The sequence below is a fragment of the Protomyctophum parallelum genome (genome assembly GCF_964188405.1).
Source record: "Protomyctophum parallelum genome assembly, chromosome: 7".
Classification (NCBI taxonomy): Eukaryota; Metazoa; Chordata; class Actinopteri; order Myctophiformes; family Myctophidae; genus Protomyctophum; species Protomyctophum parallelum.
In genome coordinates this window covers 8,853,003-8,874,308 of record NC_139705.1, presented here as the reverse complement: position 1 = coordinate 8,874,308, position 21,306 = coordinate 8,853,003, and the positions used below count along the sequence as shown (strand labels likewise).

The window sequence follows — 21,306 nt, the reverse complement described above, 5'->3', positions numbered from 1 at the left end:
GTGCAATTTCCAGTCTCTGCCCCAATTGATTGCCATGGCAACCCCACACCTGCCAATTGATTACTTTCACAGTCGGTTTGCACTCTTCAGGCACAGACAGACAGATAGAGATCTCCATATACAGTATGGGCACAAAAGGGACACAGACGGATAGTTAAAACAGGTGCTATGACAAGTTGACAACGGTTATTATTAGGTTCCCAAGTTGCATCGTTCTCAAGTAGGCCGGTGGCCAACAGGCACGTACAGGTGTAGTAATTTCTAACACTAAAAAAAACAGTTTACTTGTTTTTTACATATTATTTTTAATTTTTTCTTTGTTTGTTTATTTATTTTTAAAGGAAAATTATGCCTTCTGCCCTTGATGTCTGGATGTCTCCCCGCCAGGACAGTGACCTCAGAACGCCGGGGATAGGGTCGAGACTCCCGGGGAGTCTCCCCGACCGGTCAACGATAGTGGGCGCGCTATGTTGTCTGGAATCCCCAAATGTACCTGCTCAAGCCTGGGTACATTGAGGTACATTAGGCCCGTCACAAGTATTAATACATTATTTAAATTACAATAAAAATACATGAATAGTGAAAGTATCAGATCTACGAGATCAAAACTGTTTTGAGCTCCTAGATCTGCTACTTCCACTACTTTACAACATGGGAACGAGTATGACGATTGGGGCTTACAATTATTACTATTATCCCAAAAGTATTGCGATTATCACAAATACTTATTATGTAGTAATTGTGATGGGCCTAAGGGTGTGTGTGTGTGTGTGTGTGTGTGTGTGTGGGGGGGGGGGGGGGTGATGGTGTGTTTTTGTGTGCGTGTGTTGAATCTGTTTTTGATTGGCCCGACGTGTAATCTACGAGCATGTTGAAATTGGGGCCCGACGTTGACAACGTTAAATCTACGAGCTGGGCGACGCTGGATCTACGTCAGCTACTGTATAGTGTAGTGCTCCCCCGGGTATAGGTTGAATCTGGGATCAATCGGGCATAATGGGCAGGCGGGTCGTGCAGGAACTGGGTTGTGCAGGAACCGGGTCGTACCCAGCGGTCCCTCGTGCGACCCCCGTCCAGTGTGCTCGGCTACCCAGCCTCCCGTACCTCGGTTTTCAGTCTAGTTTTCTCTCTCCTCTAGTTTAAGGTTTCAGGTTTTCAGGTCGTCGACGTCACATCGCTTCAAAGTACCACCTGTTGAATATCTTGTGTTTCCTTCCCAAGGTTGTGTTTCCTTCCCGCCAGGTTGGCCAAATGTTTTCCCTATCTTGTACTTTCCTTCCCGCCAGGTTGGCCAAATGTTGTAATTTCTGTTTGATTAACCCCCTTTTGTAGTACTTTCCAGGTGGCAAACGTTGAATTTGTGTCACTCTTCTAGTGACATGAATTAACATATAAATTATTGCAGATCCGTACCGTATTACCCTACATAGCTAGTAGAATGTCCCATTTCAAATGTTTGAAAGGAGAAAAAAAAAATGAAAATAGCATATCTACAATCTCACAATGCAGTGCATCACAATGCATTGTGAGATTGTAGATCAGCTGCAATTCAATAATGCTCTACCAACTGCGCTATTTCGGCTTGTGTCACATCCAGAAGATATTTTTCAATGTATTGTTAGTTCTTAAACAAATAAACTCATACAGTTTTCCACCAGTGAGATCAGCCTGGGAGTCAAACAGTTTTCTGTACCTCATTTCACCTGCTGAAAACCGGTTCCATTTGTACACTGTCAAAGTCACTAACTTAATACTATCAACATCTATCTATTCTATAGACCCTCTACAACAGTGGTTCCAAAACCTTTTCTTGTCAAGGACCCCCGAATTTACACTTTATTAGCCCGTGGAACCTAACCCTAACCCGGCTATAATCCATGGTCAAAAACGATGAAAAACGAGGATTTGAAAAAAGACAAAATCACTTCCAGACCATGGGCTACAGTCCATGGTGTCGGAGTGATTTTCGTCCTCAAAAATGATGAAAAACAGCATGCTACAGTACCCTAACCCTAACCCTTGATCGTAGGAGATAGTAATGTAGGACTCTACAGATCGAGTGCTATCCAGTCATAAAGTTTGAACACTTGAAGAAACTACTACAGAGAGGGGAGTTGCACCACTCAGTTCACACAGGTGTGATTTTTAAAATCTCTTCAGTGTCACTGGCAAAGCTAAACAGTCATGAAAGCATGTTTTTAAATGTACACTATTTGCCAATCGCTTTAAAGAGTCAATAGCACTGCTTCAGCCAAGTTGGTCGCCTGCCAGGATGTGCAACAAAATACACGAATTGTCATTTTTGCCAAAATGACAATGTTGTGAAAGGCAAGCTAGGACAAAGATCAGACAAATTTCACAACTAATTTGACTGACAGTTGCAGTAGGCAACAGGGTGAAAGTGCAGATAATTTCACACACCCACACACACACACACACACACACACACACACACACACACATTTTGAGTCAAATAGCAGCATTTTCCTCAAAACTAGTTAAATAGTATACAAAAGCCTCAAATTTAAAATGTGCGTAAAAGTTGCAGCTCTGTTTACATGTACAGTAGGTCTAGATGTCTACTCGATACAGGTCCTAGGGTGGTTGCATTCCATTGGCTAACATTTTATCTCAGCAGTTCACAAATCTTGCTGATGTTCGCAAACTTAATTTGCACATTGTTGTATTTCTCCCAATATGTATGGGAGTTTTTATTTTTTTACATTGGTCATGTTTTCAATGTTTTCAACTCACTTTGGGTGTGTTTAATCTGTGGGATATGTGTCTGATATCGTGGGCAGGTGGTTAGAAAATGTATCTGTTTCAACCACATTTTGTGGGTTGTTGCATAGTCTGTCTTTCCTTGGGAGCGAGGTCTGTCTGTGGCAGCCTTTTTCTATTGCAAGGCTGTGTTCACTGAAAGTCTGTACCTAGTCAAGGCTTTTGTTTTGGGTTGTTTACCATGCTCAAGTATCCAGCCAATGTGTATTCTCTTTTTAGTGCTGGATAGCATTCCATTTTGCTTTGGTTTTGGGTTGTTTCTTTCCAGTATGCCAGGTAGCTTTCTTTTTGAGTTTTCCATCTGGTTGTGACTGTGTTTGTGCAACGATTCCCTATTCCGCTATTTAGAATTTAGATCAGTCAGAGCAGAGGGCAGCTGAAGGTCAGAGCACTTCTAGATATGCATGAATTCAAATTAACCTTATCTGTTGGTTATGTGTGGAATAAGGATCACTGCAGACAGCCTATGAACAATGCACATCAATCAATAAAGGGGATGAGACTTAAGTCTTCAAGACTACGATTGGATACTCATCCACAGACCACCTCTCCTCATTGAGATCAAAGTTGACAAATGGCCACACTTCACAAAACAACCATGCACTCATGTAGTTCAAAATTCAACAGCATGTGTACAGTAGTTCATACACTCTTTAGATTTGCAGTGAATTTTCCATTTATTTTTTGTCATAATGACAAAGTACAGTAAATAAACTGTATGGTAGGCTACTTAAATGTCTTTCATTGACTTAAAGGAGGGAAGTAAGAAAATGTATTAAATCAAGTCCCATCACCTTTGAGATAATTGTTTTATTCTGTTTGTTTTGTTTTGGGGGATCAGAGACACGTCACTGAACGTTGGACTAAATTGTGGATGCAACCTATCAGAAAAAGTCAATTGGTTTCTCTTCCGTGTACTGTGACACCTCTCCCATTTCTCAGCAGCGGTTACCTCATTACACTGTATGTGTCACTATATGTGTTGTATTGCTTAATATGACCCCATGTGGTGACACCACATACATCTTGAAGGAATACACACCTCTTACCCACAAAGTCCAATCTCCAAAAGCCCGTGGCAATACTCCCACCAGCAACACTGACTGCATCAGCGAGATTGCACAATGTCTAAAGAAAAGCTCTCTCCCCACAAAACAAATAACTACCAGTATGTACAAACACCTCATGAATATGCATTTCTTGTCCAGTCTGTGGGCGTCAACATGGATCTTCATGTGTATATAATCCAGGATCTGTCCTCCTCTCTCTGCCTTTGGATAGCCTACTGATTCGAGACTCAAGTAAGAATCTGCATCCAGGGTCCTACGACTACGGGTATGTGTAATATACAGTAGCCTATATTTATATATATGCCTATATTTATTTTCTTTTTTATTGTATAGTAGACTATAATATATAAATGATTGTTCTATCCATGAAATTGTTTCATACCTTCTGTTTGTCTTTAACAGACCGACTTGACTAAGACAACATGAATACCTACGATGAAATCATCCCATTTGCCAAGGAAATGCTGAACCAGTGGCCCAGTCGGGGAATGGTGAAAATATACATGCTTGGCACCACCCTGGCCCTGTTTGGAGTGGTCGGTGGGCTGGTGGAAACAGTTTGCATGACATTTTCCGACCAGGAGACCAATGAGGAGGATGGAGATGTGCTGTTGATAATGGAGAAGAGGAGGAATAAAGAAATACTGCAGTCAGAGACGACGCACGTTAACTCAGAGGTTGTGGACATTGTAGAAACAACTGATACTGGAGTCCATGCTAAGAAGCTGCCGACTAGTGGGCAGAGGAGCACAGCCAACCGGATGCATGCTTCTTAAAAGAAAAAGAACTCTCCTCCATATTAGTTACATGAAGTTTCAATGTTACTTACAACACTGTAAACTCTGACAAAGTGGTGAATTAAATTAACATAAAAATGTTGACATTAAGTGTACTGATTATGTTATAATAGAAACATAATGTTTTACAAGACTGGTTGATGTGACTGCAGGCTACAGTGATGTCCAGCTGCTGGGCAGCAACTTCTCTGTGAATATGTTTTTGTTCCTCTTCCATTTCCTATAGTTTATACATTTACCATACTTATATGAACGAATTGACATTATCTTTAGATGATTGTCTATTACCTGTGTGCTGCACTTTATTCCTCAAGATCACTTCCACTAACTCCAAATTAAATTCCTAAATTAATTTTAATCAATGAAGGATTCAAGTACATGACACAGCCAGTAAGAACGTTGAATAAAATGTTTTTTCCCCACTAACATGCACTTTAAATATTTAATTTAACAATTTGAGAATAGATTTTCTGCAACTTTCCAGAAAAGAAATCTGTCCCAAACATTGTCACTAGAGGGCGGTAGAACAATAATCTTCGGCTATTCTGACACCCACAACAAGGATTATAGTCATTGTAATATAATTTATTGGTTTAGTATAGACCACCTCAATGTATCAAATCCAGTTGTGGCCATGGCACCCAGAGGTTACTTAATGCAAATGTGTCCATTTTATTCTAAATGTTAAACATTTACAGTTTTATACTGTGGAAGAAACACATTTAAAAAAACACAATGTGAGATGTCACTTGTCACTCTGCCTCTGATTGGCTTACCCACAAATGAGAGGCAGAGTAGGGAGATCACATTCACCTTGCCTCAACTACTGAATGAAGCTTCATGGAAAACGTGTGTAGTGTGATTCTGCCTGTGTGTGTGAGGCCCATCCACACAGAGTGCAACATGGTCAAATAGAGTGGCTGGTGCTGTGTCACTTTCTCAATAGCTCAAGCATCAAAGTGTCTATGACCTGACCAATGATGTCAGCCTGGAATTGGATGCCACCAATTCACTTTCAATAACCTTTATTCAAGGGATAATTTATATGGTCTCACATCGCACTCGCACTGCAGAGTTAATTTTTATGCCTTTGTGAAGTTGGTGTGTATTTCAATTTGGGACATTTTCTCTATTTCCAATACATTTGTCTGAGGTTTACTTTTGTGGTGCTGACTTGTGCTGATTATACAACATGTTTGCAAAATAGTTCATGGAGTAAAATATTAAATTTAAGTATTTAACAAAATGATAGAGGGATTATCTGAATATGAGAGCCATTGGCTTGATCAAAGTCAATTAATTCTGTGGATGTTTGGTTGATAATCTAAAGCTGTGGTTCTCAACCTGTGGGTCTGGACCACTACCTAAAACAATTAAAGAGAGAAAGACATGAAATGAAAAAAGTTATTAACAAACTATACAATATAAACTTGTCAAACATTGGCCAAATTCGTGTTGTGATGTGAGCTTGTAGATCAGCTATTATCACAATATTTATATGTGGAACCGAGTCAAACTAAATGTAATGCCTCAACTCTTAAAATTGTGCTAAAGTTATGATTATTTTGGGGGGCACGGCCTGATAAGGTTGAGAACCACTGATCTAAAGAATAATAAAATAAGGAAAGTAGACACCTTACCACCAATGTACATTTATATTTAACCACTATATTTAGAAATTAAAGAAAACAAATGCACACAATTAAGATCAATTAAGATCCAATTAAGATCATTTTTATTTGAGATGTAAACATGCAGAAGTGTTTGCAATCTTTGCCATTACTTTTTAATACTCTTCTCCCTCCTCCTCTCCCTCACCCTCAATTGAGTCAACTCCAACCTCTTCATAATCCTTCTCCAGAGCTGCCATGTCCTCTCTGGCTTCAGAGAACTCTCCCTCCTCCATACCCTCACCTACGTACCAGTGAACAAAAGCACGCTTGGCATACATCAGATCGAACTTGTGGTCAAGGCGAGCCCAGGCCTCTGCAATAGCAGTGGTGTTGCTCAACATGCACACAGCCCTCTGTACCTTGGCCAGATCTCCACCAGGTACTACAGTGGGTGGCTGGTAGTTGATGCCAACTTTGAAACCAGTTGGGCACCAGTCCACAAACTGGATGGTACGCTTTGTCTTGATGGCTGCGATGGCAGCATTGACATCTTTGGGCACCACATCTCCACGGTACAGAAGGCAGCAGGCCATGTACTTGCCGTGGCGAGGGTCACATTTAACCATCTGATTGCATGGCTCAAAGCAGGCATTGGTGATTTCAGAGACTGAGAGCTGCTCATGATAAGCCTTCTCTGTAGAAATGACAGGGGCATAGGTAGCCAGAGGGAAATGGATACGGGGATATGGCACCAAGTTGGTCTGGAACTCTGTCAGATCAACATTAAGAGCACCATCAAAACGAAGGGAGGCTGTGATGGAGGACACAATCTGACTAATGAGCCTGTTGAGGTTGGTGTAGGAAGGACGATCAATATCGAGGTTCCTACGGCAGATATCATAGATGGCTTCATTGTCCACCATGAAGGCACAGTCAGAGTGCTCTAGGGTGGTGTGGGTGGTCAGAATAGAGTTGTAAGGCTCCACCACAGCAGTGGACACCTGAGGAGCTGGGTAGATGGAGAACTCCAGCTTGGATTTCTTGCCGTAGTCAACAGACAGACGCTCCATCAGCAGGGAGGTGAAACCAGAACCAGTTCCACCTCCAAAGCTGTGGAAGACCAGGAACCCCTGAAGACCAGTGCACTGATCAGACTGTGAAAGAGAAGGACATGGTCAATAAAAATAAATTAATTCAACATTTAGAACATACATTCTATACAGCTACTTTATACAGTATGTAGTGCCTACCAGTTTGCGGACCCTGTCCAACACCAGGTCAATGATCTCCTTGCCAATGGTGTAGTGTCCACGGGCATAGTTGTTGGCAGCATCCTCTTTGCCAGTGATCAGTTGCTCAGGATGGAACAATTGGCGGTAGGTGCCACTGCGCACCTCATCTAAAGACACACAAAAGTGATTGAATGGTATTGGACACTCAATTTTAGACCAAGGGTTACATTGCATTATTTGCTCAATTTGATATTCTGACGGAATTAATTAGGCTTACCAATGACAGTGGGCTCCAGATCTACAAAGACAGCCCTGGGAACATGCTTTCCAGCCCCAGTCTCACTGAAAAAGGTGTTGTAAGAATCATCTCCTCCTCCAATGGTCTTGTCACTGGGCATCTGTCCGTCCGGCTGGATCCCATGCTCCAGACAGTAGAGCTCCCAGCAGGCATTGCCAATCTGGACACCTGCCTGGCCCACGTGGATGGAGATGCACTCACGCTGTGGGGGTTAGGCATATGAGGATTAATGTCATATTAGGCCTATGTGTACATTCACTGAATCACTGCTACTATTCAAATAGAAAATCAAGGATCAATTCAATTTCCACATCCAGTTGCTCCCTCTAGCTGAGAGTGATTGACATTACACATACAAGTGCCTCCACAATGCATAGCAATCAGCAGGGACAGAGAAAATGACATGACTGGAACCTCTGCAAATGGAGGGCACTTGTCGTCTCCCCTGCCTGAGTAGACCTACACATGGTTTCAACTGCTTATTCCAATGTGCATCTGCATGCATGCATGCAGTTAGCTATATAGGTCATAGCCAATATACTGTAGGGCAGGCCTGTGCAGTGCACACACAAGAGGGAACAGAATCCCATAAAATATAGCCTAAACACAGTATGCAATTTAATGACTAGAACTATCTTATCTAAAAAATAGTGCATAGGCCTATAAATCAACTGAGAATAAGAGCGGAGATTAAATAATTGCATGGTATAAATAAATACAATGCACTGTATAATGACTATAATTGTCTTATATAAGATACACAGGCCCATGCATATAAATCAACTGGAAATAAGAGCAGAGATTAGGCCTGATTATTTCTTTTATTTGTATTTTATTGGGAGTGTGGATGAACCCTACACAAATCTGATCAGTTGTGAGAAAATAAGGTGTTCTGAGACAAGTGAGAGTCTATTCTGAGTTAACAATAATGGACAGAAGGATCTGTGTTGTCGCTATATGAATCCCCACCCTGCAAGTACACACCCAGCTGTCAAATCTGAAATGTGTAAAGGTATTCGATTTATTTTTTCATTCAAAATTTCAGGGTAGAAGATTGACAATATCATAATTAATATCGGAAGAGGTCCCTGATATTTTCTGAATGAAATTCGCTCAATGAAAGCACGGAGCACGTATAGCCTACCTTCTAATTGCTGGAGATTGGAGAACTCCGTTCATTAGCATAATATCCATCAGTGCGCATTGTTCTATCTCGACATTGTGAATCTCAGTGTGCATGGGTACTTTAACGTCACTCTTTTTTTCCTTTTTCTTTTTGTGCTGCAAAACCGTTGGCAAGAAAATTAACGAGATACGTACAAGGAATATAGGCTATATTAACGCGTAGATGGTCAAAATACTGAATCGGCGAGAAAAGTGGAAGAAAATAATCTTTGACTGGTGCAGCATCCATCTTATTGTTATTTCAGTCATATAGCTGAAAAAACAACTCGACTTACCATGTTGTCTGTAGAAGTGGGAGACCGAAAAGTGAAGAAAGAGCCTTTTTATGTCTGTATTTCGTTGCGTGTTCTACCCACCGGGGTCGATGCAACAACTGCTGAATGGGAGGGCGGTGCTACCGGTTTTATACATGCAGGGTTGGGGGTTTCACCCGTGAGGAAAGCCTATACTACTAGCTTACTATAGCTCTACATGGTCCCATCGCATACCCCGCATCACTGTAGGCAGTGTAGGCTAATAATCATAGCCTAATTTCTCTCTCTGCTTTTGTTTAGGCTCTTAATATTTCATAATAGCCTGCATATTATAATGTATTGGTATTCTTTGCTTATTGGTATAGGCCTAGGCCTACCATTTTGACGTATGTTATTGTGTAAGGCTGGCATTTCATACAATATGCAGTCCTTATCCATGCATGTTTGCATGTAAGCTATACCTCATATGAAGGTCCAAGAATGTGGCCACAAAATTCAGTGCATGTCAAGTTCTACAGAGCAATGCTCATTCCTTGCCCTTGATACTGAAAATGCTCCATCAACACTCGAGATTGTGCAGTGTATGCAAATCCAGGATCATTTGTTTATATGCAAAAATAGAAGCCATATGCCTCCACCACACTCAGCTGCCAGCCAGAGTGAGGCCTGCTAGTGCTATGGTATCTGCCCACGGCATTGCCAGCTCTCCATCCATCACGCCACCCTCTTTGTCCTAGATTCTCTGCAGTGATGTCATCGCAGTGGTCTGATCACATGACCTGTCTGTCGTCTCCCTACAACCTCCTTGTTGTTTTTCTGGACTGTGTTTGAGATGCTCCCATTTCATTTGCCTCGTCTTGCCCTGCAGGGAATCTGGGATCTTTGCATGATTTGCCTTTTTCCCATAATGGTTAGTTGGTTACGGAGCTAGACAGCTAGTGTATGTGGGAGAACAAGATGCAAAATCAGTGACCTGACCAAGATTGCACCTGCTTAACTGGGGTTGCAACTTGCAACGTAGCCGACGTTGAGACAATACAATGAGACGCTTGAAGCCTTGAACACACACACAGTCACACACACACACACACACACACACACACACACACACACACACACACACACACACACACACACACACACACACACACACACACACACACACACACACACACACACTATTGTGAGCGCTGCTCCACTCTTGAACTGCAGGGGGATGAAAGAGCAGACCGGGAAGCCACAATGGGTCCATGCCGAGCGTTCTTTGGAGAACAAATTATCCCCACGCCCGAGCAGCTGTGAGACAGGGAGGGGGAGTGGCCTGGACAGCTGAACGCTGAGAGGAAAGAGGAGGATGGGGGGAGCTCAAGATGGGAGTGGTCCTCCATTAAATGAATCAGCGCTCCATCCTGTTTTGGAGAACATGACATGACACATGACAAAATATACTCTGGACGGAGATGTGTTTGTGTAAAATTCAATTAATTTTTTCAGGGAAAGACATCATTTTTTGTTGTGTGCCTTGATTGCCTGCTCTTTTTCACCACATCACCCCCAATTTCACTTGTTTATTGTATTCGTTATCCGGTTAGGGTTATTGTTAGGGTTAGGGTCTCTCTCCTGAATGGAAAAAATTGGTGTACCGATCTGAAAATGCACTGTAGAAATCAGAATATATTATTATTATTTAACAATGAACAGAAAAAATCCACTTCCTGCACCTTTTAATATGCATTTAAAAAAAAGTATCTAACTGAGAATGAGCATGTTGATAAGGTGATATCAAGATGTCATATAAAGAGACATTAGACAAAATTGTTTGCGTCATCTAAAAATTGCACAGGGGGAAAAAACTAATGAGCGTATACACACCTGTTATTTAAAGGTATTGGTAGCCAAAACGGATTGGTTTTAATTAATGTAACGGCCCAAAACACACAGATTAATTAATTCTGTATAAATAGCTTCCATAAAGTGGCATACCCATTTCCTGTTCATTTTCCCATAGCTTTATTTGATTGGCTCCGCAGCAAATTGGAACCGGAAGATCATGACACCTTCGTACTGTTATGCCTAATTTCTCCACACTTTTCCTGGGCTGTGTGTGCTCCAGTTCCTGTTGATTTAATTGAATATCATTGGTCATCTGACCAGTTTCATTGGCTTTCATTGGATCAAATCGACAGGAACTGGAGCACACACAGCCCAGGAAAAGTGTGGATACTGTGTGCCAGTGTTGCACATTAAAAATAGTAGATCTGCAAGCCCTCGTGCAAACTGCTATTTCCGGTAAACAATCAGACACTATAGACTCACTTACAACACTGCGTCTTTGGCTTGTTCTCCGTGGGCTGCACCTGGATTTTTACCACATTGTTAGGTGACACTTCATTGCCCCATCTGTCAGACATCGTGTTCTGAGAGACAACGCGATGAATCTCAGTGAGCAGGCTATGGAAGGCTGTTACCACATTAGTGGAATCCAGGGCTGATGTCTCTACTAATGACAGACCATGTTTCTCTGCAAATGCACCTGCCTCATCAGTGGAAACAACCCTGAGATGTTGCAGGTCACTCTTATTCCCCACCAGCATGATGACAATGCTACTGTCGGCATGATCTCTCAGTTCATTAAGCCAGCGCACCACGTTCTCGTATGTCCGGTGGTTGGCAATGTCATACACAAGCAGTGCACCCACAGCCCCACGGTAATATGCAGAGGTGATGGCTCTGTAACGCTCCTGTCCGGCAGTATCCCATATCTGAGCTTTCACAGTCCTGCTGTCAACCTGGATGCTGCGAGTGGCAAACTCCACTCCAATTGTGCTCTTGCTCTCCGAGGTGAACTCGTTGCGGGTATAGCGAGACAACAGGTTGCTTTTTCCCACACCCGAGTCGCCGATCAGAACCACTTTGAACAGGTAGTCATATTTGTCATCTTTAGAACACATCTTCAGCGGTTGTTGACCCGTGGGTTGATATCATGGCATAAAAACTGAAAAGACAAGGATAGCAAGTCCTTTTCCTATCATTTGATCAAAATAAACTATTAACCAGAGCCTTTATGCCGAGCTTACCCAAAGTTTGTGTCATCACTATGATGTCACTATTGTGTCAGCCATGCCCAAATATGAAATCCATGTCAGTCATTTCCAAATATGAAGGTGCATGATGTCGGACTGGGCCGGATTCCTTTCAAGGCTAAATACGGACGAAGGTTGCTGGCCCTCTTTACACATGAGCCTGCGCCTCCGTCCTCTGGGGACCACTGCAGCTCCGAGGTGACTATAGAATCAAATCAAACTTTATTTATAGAGCACATACAAAGACCAGAAGGTCAACCAAAGTGCTGTACACGATCATAAAACAAGCATACAATCAACACAAAGCATAGTAAAGACAACATTGAAGTATTTAGACAGGTTAATAGTCAAACAACATTGAAAGCCAGGGAGAAGCTGTAGTCCGGCAGCCGACAGGCTACTTATGTTTAAAGCGGGAAATTTCATATATTTTTTTGCCTAAAATATTGTCTATATATACATACATTCATTTTTATAGGGGTTTCTTGTGACCCTACCATTAACATCCTATGGCTGGCAAAAATGTCAAATTTTCCTTTTTCTTCAAGTAGCATGTGTCATGTCAAACTAGGGGTTTTTCATGATTCTGAATCCATTCCAAGCATTACACTACACTCCTTGGGCTAAAAGCAACCATAGCCACTTGCCCAAATGTGCCCAAAATGTGCTGACCTCATCACATTTGTCATGATGTCTATGGCTGTTTTTAGCACAAGGAGTGTATTTTGTGCAAAACTGACGCTTGGAATGGATTCAGAATCATGAAAACATCACACATGCTACTTAAAGCAAAAGGAAAGTTTGATATTTTTGACATTTTTGCCTGCCATAGGATGTCAATGGTAGGGTCACAAGAAACCCCTATAAAAAATTGCCCAATACTTTCAGCCGGTCAGCAATTGGATTCATGAATGTATGTATATAGACAATATGTTAGGCCAATAAAAAAGACTATATACCAAATTTCCCACCCGTCCACCTCAGCTGCCGGACTAATGTGTTTTAAGCAAAGACTTAAAAGCCTCTAAGGAGCGGGCAGACTTAATATGTAGGGGCAAACAGTTCCAGAGTTTGGGGCCGGCCACTGAAAAAGCATGGTCGCCTCTGGACCTGTCGTTAGAATTTGGCACGGTCAGGAGCCGCTGGTCAGCTGACCTCAGGGCCCTGGCTGGGGAGTATGGGTCCATGAGGACCGATAAATACAGGGGGGGGGGGCAAACCATTTAGGGCTTTAAAAACAAATAATAAAATAAATTCTGAATTTAATAGGTAGCCAGTGGAGTGAGGCAAGGATGGGAGTGATATGTTGTGATATGTTGAATGAACAAATAATTGGTCTCTAAATGTGTAATGCCATTTATTGGGTCGTCCACTCACAGTTAACAGTCTTTGTTTGATTGATTGATTGAAATATTTATTAACAGTTTGCAGAATTACAGTACATTTCAAGCACAAACTTGTATTGAGTTGTGCTTGAAATGTACTGTATTTCTGCAAACTGTTAATAAATATTTCAATCAATCAATCAATCAAAAAAACACAGTAGACCTACACTACTGTGTTTTGCGTAACGAAATACCGTCGCTAGAGGGCGGTAGAAGAATAATTCTCCAATCTGACATCCGCCCAACAACCGGAGATGGCGTATTTGTTTTGTAGCGTCAGTGCAACAACATAACACAAATGATTTTACTAACTAAAAGCAGAATTAGTTTCATGGTAATATATTTGTTGGTTTAAAAGAAAGTCCGCCATTCAGTTTACCGATGGCGGATCCCGCGGTGGTATCCAGTGGTTTTATAGGAGGGGTAAGAAACTATTTATAAAGCCATTAACACGACCAAACGTATTTTTGTATAACACGGACTCGGATTAGATTAAAGAACCATACGAGATCCAAACATTTCATATATCTCCACGTCACTAAACTGACATGATTATGACAGTCATGTTTCATGGCTAAGCTCCGTTTGGAACCTCTATATCTACGCTGCTACGCTTTAGGAGCTAAGCGCAGCAGCATAGATATAGAGGTTCCAAATGGAGCTAGTTTCGGTGCTAAAGGCTACGCAGATGCACAAACAAATGTAGCTCGAGTCCACAGCTAGCTGCAATTAAGTCGCTATTTGCAACACTAGATTTGTTTTGTCAGGTGAAACCTGACTAATGAAAGCTCATGAAATGTAGAACGACCTAGTTTTATAATGGGTTGAATCTAGAGTTGCAATACCCTCCATTGTCATCCAAATAGAGATTTCCAATCTCTGTTTATCAACGTTAAACTCACCCATAATTTAGTGTTGCAAATTGCGGCTACAATACATGATGCAGTTTCTGTCACAGTATTTTAATTAAAGCTGGTTTACTTACGCAGCAGGCTTTCTAATTGTGATGTAGCAGTGTCGTTCATTATGTTCCCCAATATGCCTTTGTGTTCAAGCGTTCGAGTAGCACCAAAGCAGCTACAAGTCCAGCAGAAAATTATCAACTGGCCCGCCGAAGGACTCTGCAGGTGGTGGTTAGCGCTCTGCTGACAGAATGTGGTTTTGAAAGTGCAGAGAAAGCAGCAGTGGAGTCCCTCACAGAGATGATGCAAAGCTGTATGTCTGAATCATTTCACTGTGTTTTGTGGTTGCAATTTCAGGCTGCCTCCTCATTTATATTGTGAGATGCTGGCAGTGGTGGACACTTAAGTACATGTTTACTTGAGTACTTTACTGATAAATGTTTCATTATTGTTATTGGATACTTCTGACTTTTACTCCATTACATTTCAAAGACAAATTGAACCGAACATAACATGGCTCTATTTCTCAATGGACACGCCCGCCATGTTAGGTTCTACTTTGAATAGTACTGTACACGTTCTCTTTTCTCTATTGTACTTTTGACTATACACTATACATTGGTAGGAACTACGGTAAAATGTACATGAATTGACCACTTACACCCCATTTCAGATATTGTGCAAATAGCTGACCTACAGGCACACATTGCAAAACATTGTGAGCTTGTAGGTCTGCTATTTTCACAATGATTGATATATTGTTTTAAATGTATAGTGCTCGGTACAAATTTGAATGAGCAACCTTCAGTTGTAGACTTGTAGTTAAGTAATATTTGACAAGAAGTATCTATACTTTCAGTCTATTGGCTGGAGAGTTGACTACTTTGTCCACTACTTTGATGATGCCTGGTATGCTGAGATGTAAGTAATCATAAAATCATAATATACCGTCACCTTTTCAGATATCAGTGAAATAGGCCGCTGTGCTAAAGCTTACTGTGAACATACTGCCAGAAGTGTTCCTACACTCTCGGATACCGTTGCTGCACTCGTTGAAATGGGTGAGTAGCGTGAGCACAATACGGTACATCGGGCAGTAACTATCGGTTCCTTTCTTTAATTTTTTTAAATGTATAATAGATTTATATCAAGTTCTATTAACTGACACTGTAGCACCACTAGACTATTAAAAGAACAAATCAACAGCACCATTTAACTTGTATTTGTTGCTGCAGGTTTCAATGTTCATACACTATCTGTGTATGCAAAGAGATCTCAGAGGATGGTCATAACTGCTCGTAAGTAAGACATTGGCTAGCTGTTTACTTGATGATTAAATGTCACACAAATAAATTGTGATTAACGATTTAATGGTGTTTTTAGCATTGAGCATTGGAACATATTATTATTGTTATTATGCCTTTTAGGCTTCATAAACAAAGTTTGCACAGTGCATACTATGAAAGGGCTGACATATTTAATAACTATATATATATCTTTGTAATGAATTTCAGCTCCAGTGACTAACCCACCTGTGACACCCAAAGCTTTGGTGGCTGGACTGAAACGCACACATCCTCCTTACATCCCCAGCCACTTCCCAGAGTTCCCTGACCCCCACACCTACATCAAAACCCCTGTAAGCTACACACAAAGTATTTGCCGTTATGTATGCCGTTTATGCTTAGTTAAACTCTTGGATAGGGAAGCTGCTCATTTATCATGGCTTTGTGTGATAACAACTCGGGAGTGTGTCAATGTGCGCACAAGTGCTATGGACATGATATCAAAAGCGGCCCTTGAATGTACACTGAATTCACAAAAATGTGATTAAATTTGGGGAAAGTGAAAAACGGGCTTCCTCACTGTCTTGGTTATGGTCAAAGTTCAGATATTGCTCCAGCCCACTGAGGAGAAAAATGCGGATCAAATGGACTGACAGAGGTTCCTTAAATTAATAGTAACGGTTACGTGGGATTACACACACACACACACACACACACTGAATTAAAGGCATGCATTTTGCACACAATGTAGAGGTACTTCTGTAGGACACAGCATTGTGCCTTTAATCTCGCAATACTTTCATGGTACCATCATGTTCTTTCAGACTTTCAGAGAGCCAGTTTCAGATTACCAAGTGGTGAGAGAGAAGGCAGCGTCTCAGAGGAGAGATGTAGAACGGGCACTCACACGTTTCATGGCTAAAACCGGAGAAACACAGAGCCTCTTTAAAGATGATATTACTGCCTTCCCATGTGAGTGACTCCAAGTTTTACAAATAAGATGTGTTCAATGTCCAGTTTTACTGACTTTTTAATGCTGACATTACTGAGTGGGCCCCATATTTGCATGAATTCTGAAATATTTCATTGATTGTTGTTATTGAAAGAAAATGATAATATATGATAACAATTATAGTACATTTGTACATTTATGTCAAAGGATGAACACAGATAGCAGAGACATGGAAAAAAAATCAATAATAGATCATTTATACTATTTCAAGTTAAATGGAAAAGAGCGTGATTACTGTAATTGGAACCTGTTACAACTCAACCAATTGATAGTGACTACTGTACTGTACAAGCCTGGCCTGTGTGTCTGTGTGTTAGGCTGTGCAACAGTGACACTTGGTGGTGAACTAACGCTATAACACAGGGACAGACCCAGGGACACAGTCACACACATAGCTGTCTATAGGAGATACAAAGTCTGTGGAGCTCCCTCTTGTGGAATAACAGTATATACCCACTAAGAAAGGTAATTGACTAGTTATTTGGATACCACCTTGTTACAGCGTTTGCATGTGCTTGTTTTGCCAGTGATTGCAGCACGACCAACCAGCATTCCATATTTAAGCGCCCTCCTGCCATCTGAGCTGGAGCTACAGTCCTTGGAGGAGACGGACTCCTCTGAGCAGGATGAGCAGACAGACAGTGAGAACGCAGCAGGAAACAACGTCAGTGTGAGTCTTCATGAAATACTATTCATACATTTCTATCATCCATTTGTTTAGCTTGCTAGCCCCCTTAACCCATTCTGACCGGGCACCCATTTTGGTGTCAGCATCATGTTATGCTTTAGCTATTGAAAAATAGCAGATCTACAAGCTCATATCGCGCCACCGAGTGGCGCGATACGAGCTTGTAGGTCTGCTATTTTTGAAAAATCGAAGAGCGACTGACATTTTTAGAATCTGATCTCAGGTCAGAATGGGTTCATCAGACCAGTGTGTGTCCGGCGGAAACCTCGTATGAATCTGATCTCAGGTCAGAATGGGTTAATAGAGCTTAAAAAAAGAAAATAAGACATTTCCTCTAATGCCAAGTCAAATTTGAAACCCATAGGATTATTTCGTGTTATTTCATTAGATTAATCTCTAAGGCTAATGCATCTAGTTTGTTTGTCTTTTCAAATAAAATTGATTTTCTTCTACTCTTTCCAACCTCTTCTCAGGATGAACCAGGAGCAGACAAGGAGAATTCCATGCTTCCCCCAACGGGTGCTGTTCCCTCAGCAAAGGCCAGTGAGGAGAGTATGATAGACAACCCATACCTCAGGCCGGTCAAGAAACCGAAAGTGAGGAGGAAGAAGTGAGGGGAGTAAGTTATACTGAACTGGAACAAATAAGACTCATATCTGCCTCAGTCATTGGCAGATTCAGCAGTCCAGTTATCGATTCACTCCTCAGAGGGAAGTTGCCCTTCACGGAAGCCTGGTCTAAGAAACCAAGCAATTATTTGTATCTGATTTCTGGGGCTAGTGGACCATATTGACTTTAGATTTGGTGTGATGTAGACGCAAAATGACACTGGTCAATGCTGCAGTTGATTTTGGCTTTGTTCAATTGCTTCCACTGAGGATTACTTTCTTTGACATTTGTATTCAGTTTGTTTCGTTAGTTAGTATTCAAACAACACAGCAATACAGTCATTTTGTGAGAAGAAAAGTGCAACTTTTTATTTTGATGAGTTTGCATTGTCCCATTTATTTCATTGAAGCCGTTTGTAACGCACTGTCCTCTTGTCAAAAATCTGAATTAGGAGTAGAACAAACTCAGGTATGCCATGCGATTCCTGTGTTTCAGGAACTCCTTGTCACAATTTAGCTGAAGAAAAGGGCGAAAAAAGGATATTGCTTCATTTTTCAGTGCATGTGAAATTACTATACAGTGACATGTAGCCTATTGTTTCCTTTATAATAAAATACAAAAAATATTAAATTATAGTAAGAAGCACCAGATGTTTGTACCTATTTTTTCTTCTTTTTCTTTTAACGAATAACTTTGTAGGGAAAAAGCAATTGAAACTTTGCTTTATCTAGTATTAATAAGAGAAGTAACAAGACATAGAAAACATGGAAGCACACATTTCATTTGATCAATGTCAATTCATGACAGCCCGGTGCATTGTGCATCAGCTGTGCATTATTGTTTTCTCCATTAAGGTCTGCAACTTGCCTGCATCCTCACTGCTCTCTTCTCCAACTGGGGCAGTCTAGCCCAATCCGGGGATCCGAAACACATCGGCCAGCTCACTTTCCTGTTGCTGATTGTATCATGAGAGTATGCTCCAGGGCTGCATTTGTGAAAATTCAAAAGCATTTAAATGTTGGCACATTTGAGCATTTCATACTGTACGTCCGTCTTATATCATCTCTGTTGGGTGGAAACATACAAAAACCTGACTTTTCAGGATATTTTTTAGTCACTCCGCTAGCTATGTGTGTAGGTGGCTGGGTGGGTCTGAGCACAAAAACAGCATGGTTTTTCACCACCTGTGCACAACCTAAAACACACACGCACATATTAACTATATATGATGATTTCGGGTGTGCCAGTACAGTACAGTGACACGGTAACTGTCATTTCTCAACCATTTTGGACGTGGGGCGGCTCGCCGGAACCGGCCCGGCCCCCTGGGCTCATTCCTGTGGGTCTGGAACTTCCGAGGACCCCTCCCCCCCCCAGGGACCCCCACACAGTTGCACCACTCACTTCACACGGGTGTGATTCTTTTTTTGTAAAAGTAGCAGATCTACAAGCTCAAAATCTGTTACTTTTAATACTGTTGTGTGACACTAGTGTGTAGTATGATCAAATTAGGTAGGGCAGGCCCGGATTGGACAGTCTGGAAGAATGCCAAAATAAAAAGTAATATAAAATACATGGTAGCGTTTTTGAGCCGGTGTAGATCACAAATGCCAGGGCCGATTTTCCGTGCCTGAGGTGGGGAATTCATTTTATAAAAAACCAAAAGTTAGAATATGGAGATAAGTGGTTTCTGCCTGACAGCAACAATATCATCATCCTCTTATATTACCACTCCGCTCACTCACCCTGGGCTGGAAACTGCTTCAGCCTTAGATTTGAACCTTTGTGTGGTTGAGTTGAATGGTGTTTTACTTGGAGGGAGAACTTTGGACAAAGTTTGATCCTGCTGGTACTTCTGTGGTGAGGGAGTTGCTGTCTGGTGTAAAAAAACGGGAATCAAAAACAACTTGACATTAGTCATCTTACTTGACTCCTTGAGTGACCTCATGGCAAATTGTTTGATCATGTCAGTTGACTGATCTATAGTCTGAATTGACTAGTGGACACCTGAGAACTCAACTCTGGGCACTATTTATTCGTATTTACTTTATATTTGCATTTATAAATGGGGTGACACACAGTTGTTTAAAATAGCCAATGTATCATCAGGGCTGCCAACTTTCAGGAAAAGCAGGAGTTCCCAAACGAACGCTGCGCCACTTTTTGGGGCCTTTTTCTTTTTACATCGATTTAGAGGAATACAGACATCTCACCCTCCCATCCTAAAATATATGAACTTATTTCTATATGCCACATATATGTGGATATATATGATGCATATAAATCCATATGCACATATGAACCTGAATATGGCATATATTCAGCATAGGCTATATCTGCCATATAATCTAGTATGTTCATATATTTAATATTTTTCATATAATTTCTAGGTGCCCACTTACTGGAATTAGTTTTTACCTTGTGGCAGGGGGGGAAACGCGCAGCAGTCCTCGCAGAAATAACATATCCTTTCTTACTTTCAGGTTTCTTTAGTATGTCATACATTATGGTACGGAACTGTAAGGAAAAGAAGCATTTGGAAAAAGACCATTTGATTACTGAAATGTCTGGCATGCAGCAGTGCTGACTACGTGGAGGTGGTGATAATGTGAAAACGTTTAGTGACAAACCTCATGATTGTCATAGCAGCCAGGGCCACGATGTGTCGCATCAAGGCACGGCATCTCAATGCCCAGACGACTTGGCTCATGAAACATGGGGAACAGTTTTCTCTCCTGACGGCTGCCAAATACTAGTGATGTAACAGTAATAAGGAATTATCCATCCATTTTGGAAACAGATTAAATCTAGAATGTTACGCTTGCTTGAATGTACCATACCTGCGCCCCGAACAGCCATGACTTCTTGTTTAGAATAGATTACGGTAACAATGGTAACCAGATAGGTCGCTGCTCGAATTATATGTTTGTTGCTCTGGTGCACCCTCTTGTGGCTAAACTACGCACTAATAAACACTTATTTCTCACTCATTAAAGAATGTGAGTACTTTTTCATCCACTGGTTCGTTCTAATCAGTGGTAAATCTTGTCCAGAGCAACTTGTAAAAAAAACAAGGTCATTAATCACTTGATAGAATTTAGATTTATTTAT

At 41.3% G+C, this 21,306-nt stretch overlaps 4 protein-coding genes across 4 annotated transcripts; 1 reads left to right on the top strand and 3 right to left on the bottom strand.

Moving 5' to 3' along the window:
• Positions 1–6,434: 6,434 nt before the first annotated feature.
• LOC310862238 (tubulin alpha chain-like) lies at positions 6,435–9,345 on the bottom strand (the record flags this gene model as incomplete). The annotated part of the gene is made up of 4 exons (XM_083770039.1): positions 9,252–9,345; positions 7,771–7,993; positions 7,512–7,660; positions 6,435–7,415 (listed from the first exon to the last, which is right to left on the bottom strand). The coding sequence occupies exons 1-4, from the start codon at positions 9,252–9,254 to the stop codon at positions 6,435–6,437; spliced, it is 1,356 nt and encodes a 451-aa protein (XP_083626165.1). The 5' UTR covers positions 9,255–9,345.
• Positions 9,346–11,542: 2,197 nt separating this feature from the next.
• LOC310861457 (ras-related protein Rab-11A-like) lies at positions 11,543–12,181 on the bottom strand (the record flags this gene model as incomplete). The annotated part of the gene is made up of 1 exon (XM_083768889.1): positions 11,543–12,181. The coding sequence occupies one exon, from the start codon at positions 12,179–12,181 to the stop codon at positions 11,543–11,545; it is 639 nt and encodes a 212-aa protein (XP_083625015.1).
• Positions 12,182–13,952: 1,771 nt separating this feature from the next.
• On the top strand, positions 13,953–18,833 carry taf8 (TAF8 RNA polymerase II, TATA box binding protein (TBP)-associated factor). The gene is made up of 8 exons (XM_083770080.1): positions 13,953–14,121; positions 14,754–14,913; positions 15,563–15,661; positions 15,836–15,898; positions 16,115–16,239; positions 16,711–16,858; positions 17,426–17,568; positions 18,060–18,833. The coding sequence occupies exons 1-8, from the start codon at positions 14,080–14,082 to the stop codon at positions 18,198–18,200; spliced, it is 921 nt and encodes a 306-aa protein (XP_083626206.1). The 5' UTR covers positions 13,953–14,079; the 3' UTR covers positions 18,201–18,833.
• Positions 18,834–18,969: 136 nt separating this feature from the next.
• Positions 18,970–20,700, bottom strand: LOC310861456 (ciliary microtubule-associated protein 3; the record flags this gene model as incomplete). Its single annotated transcript, XM_083768888.1, has 3 exons — positions 18,970–19,180; positions 19,941–20,071; positions 20,614–20,700. The coding sequence occupies 3 exons, from the start codon at positions 20,698–20,700 to the stop codon at positions 19,045–19,047; spliced, it is 354 nt and encodes a 117-aa protein (XP_083625014.1). The 3' UTR covers positions 18,970–19,044.
• Between the last annotated feature and the right edge of the window lie 606 nt (positions 20,701–21,306).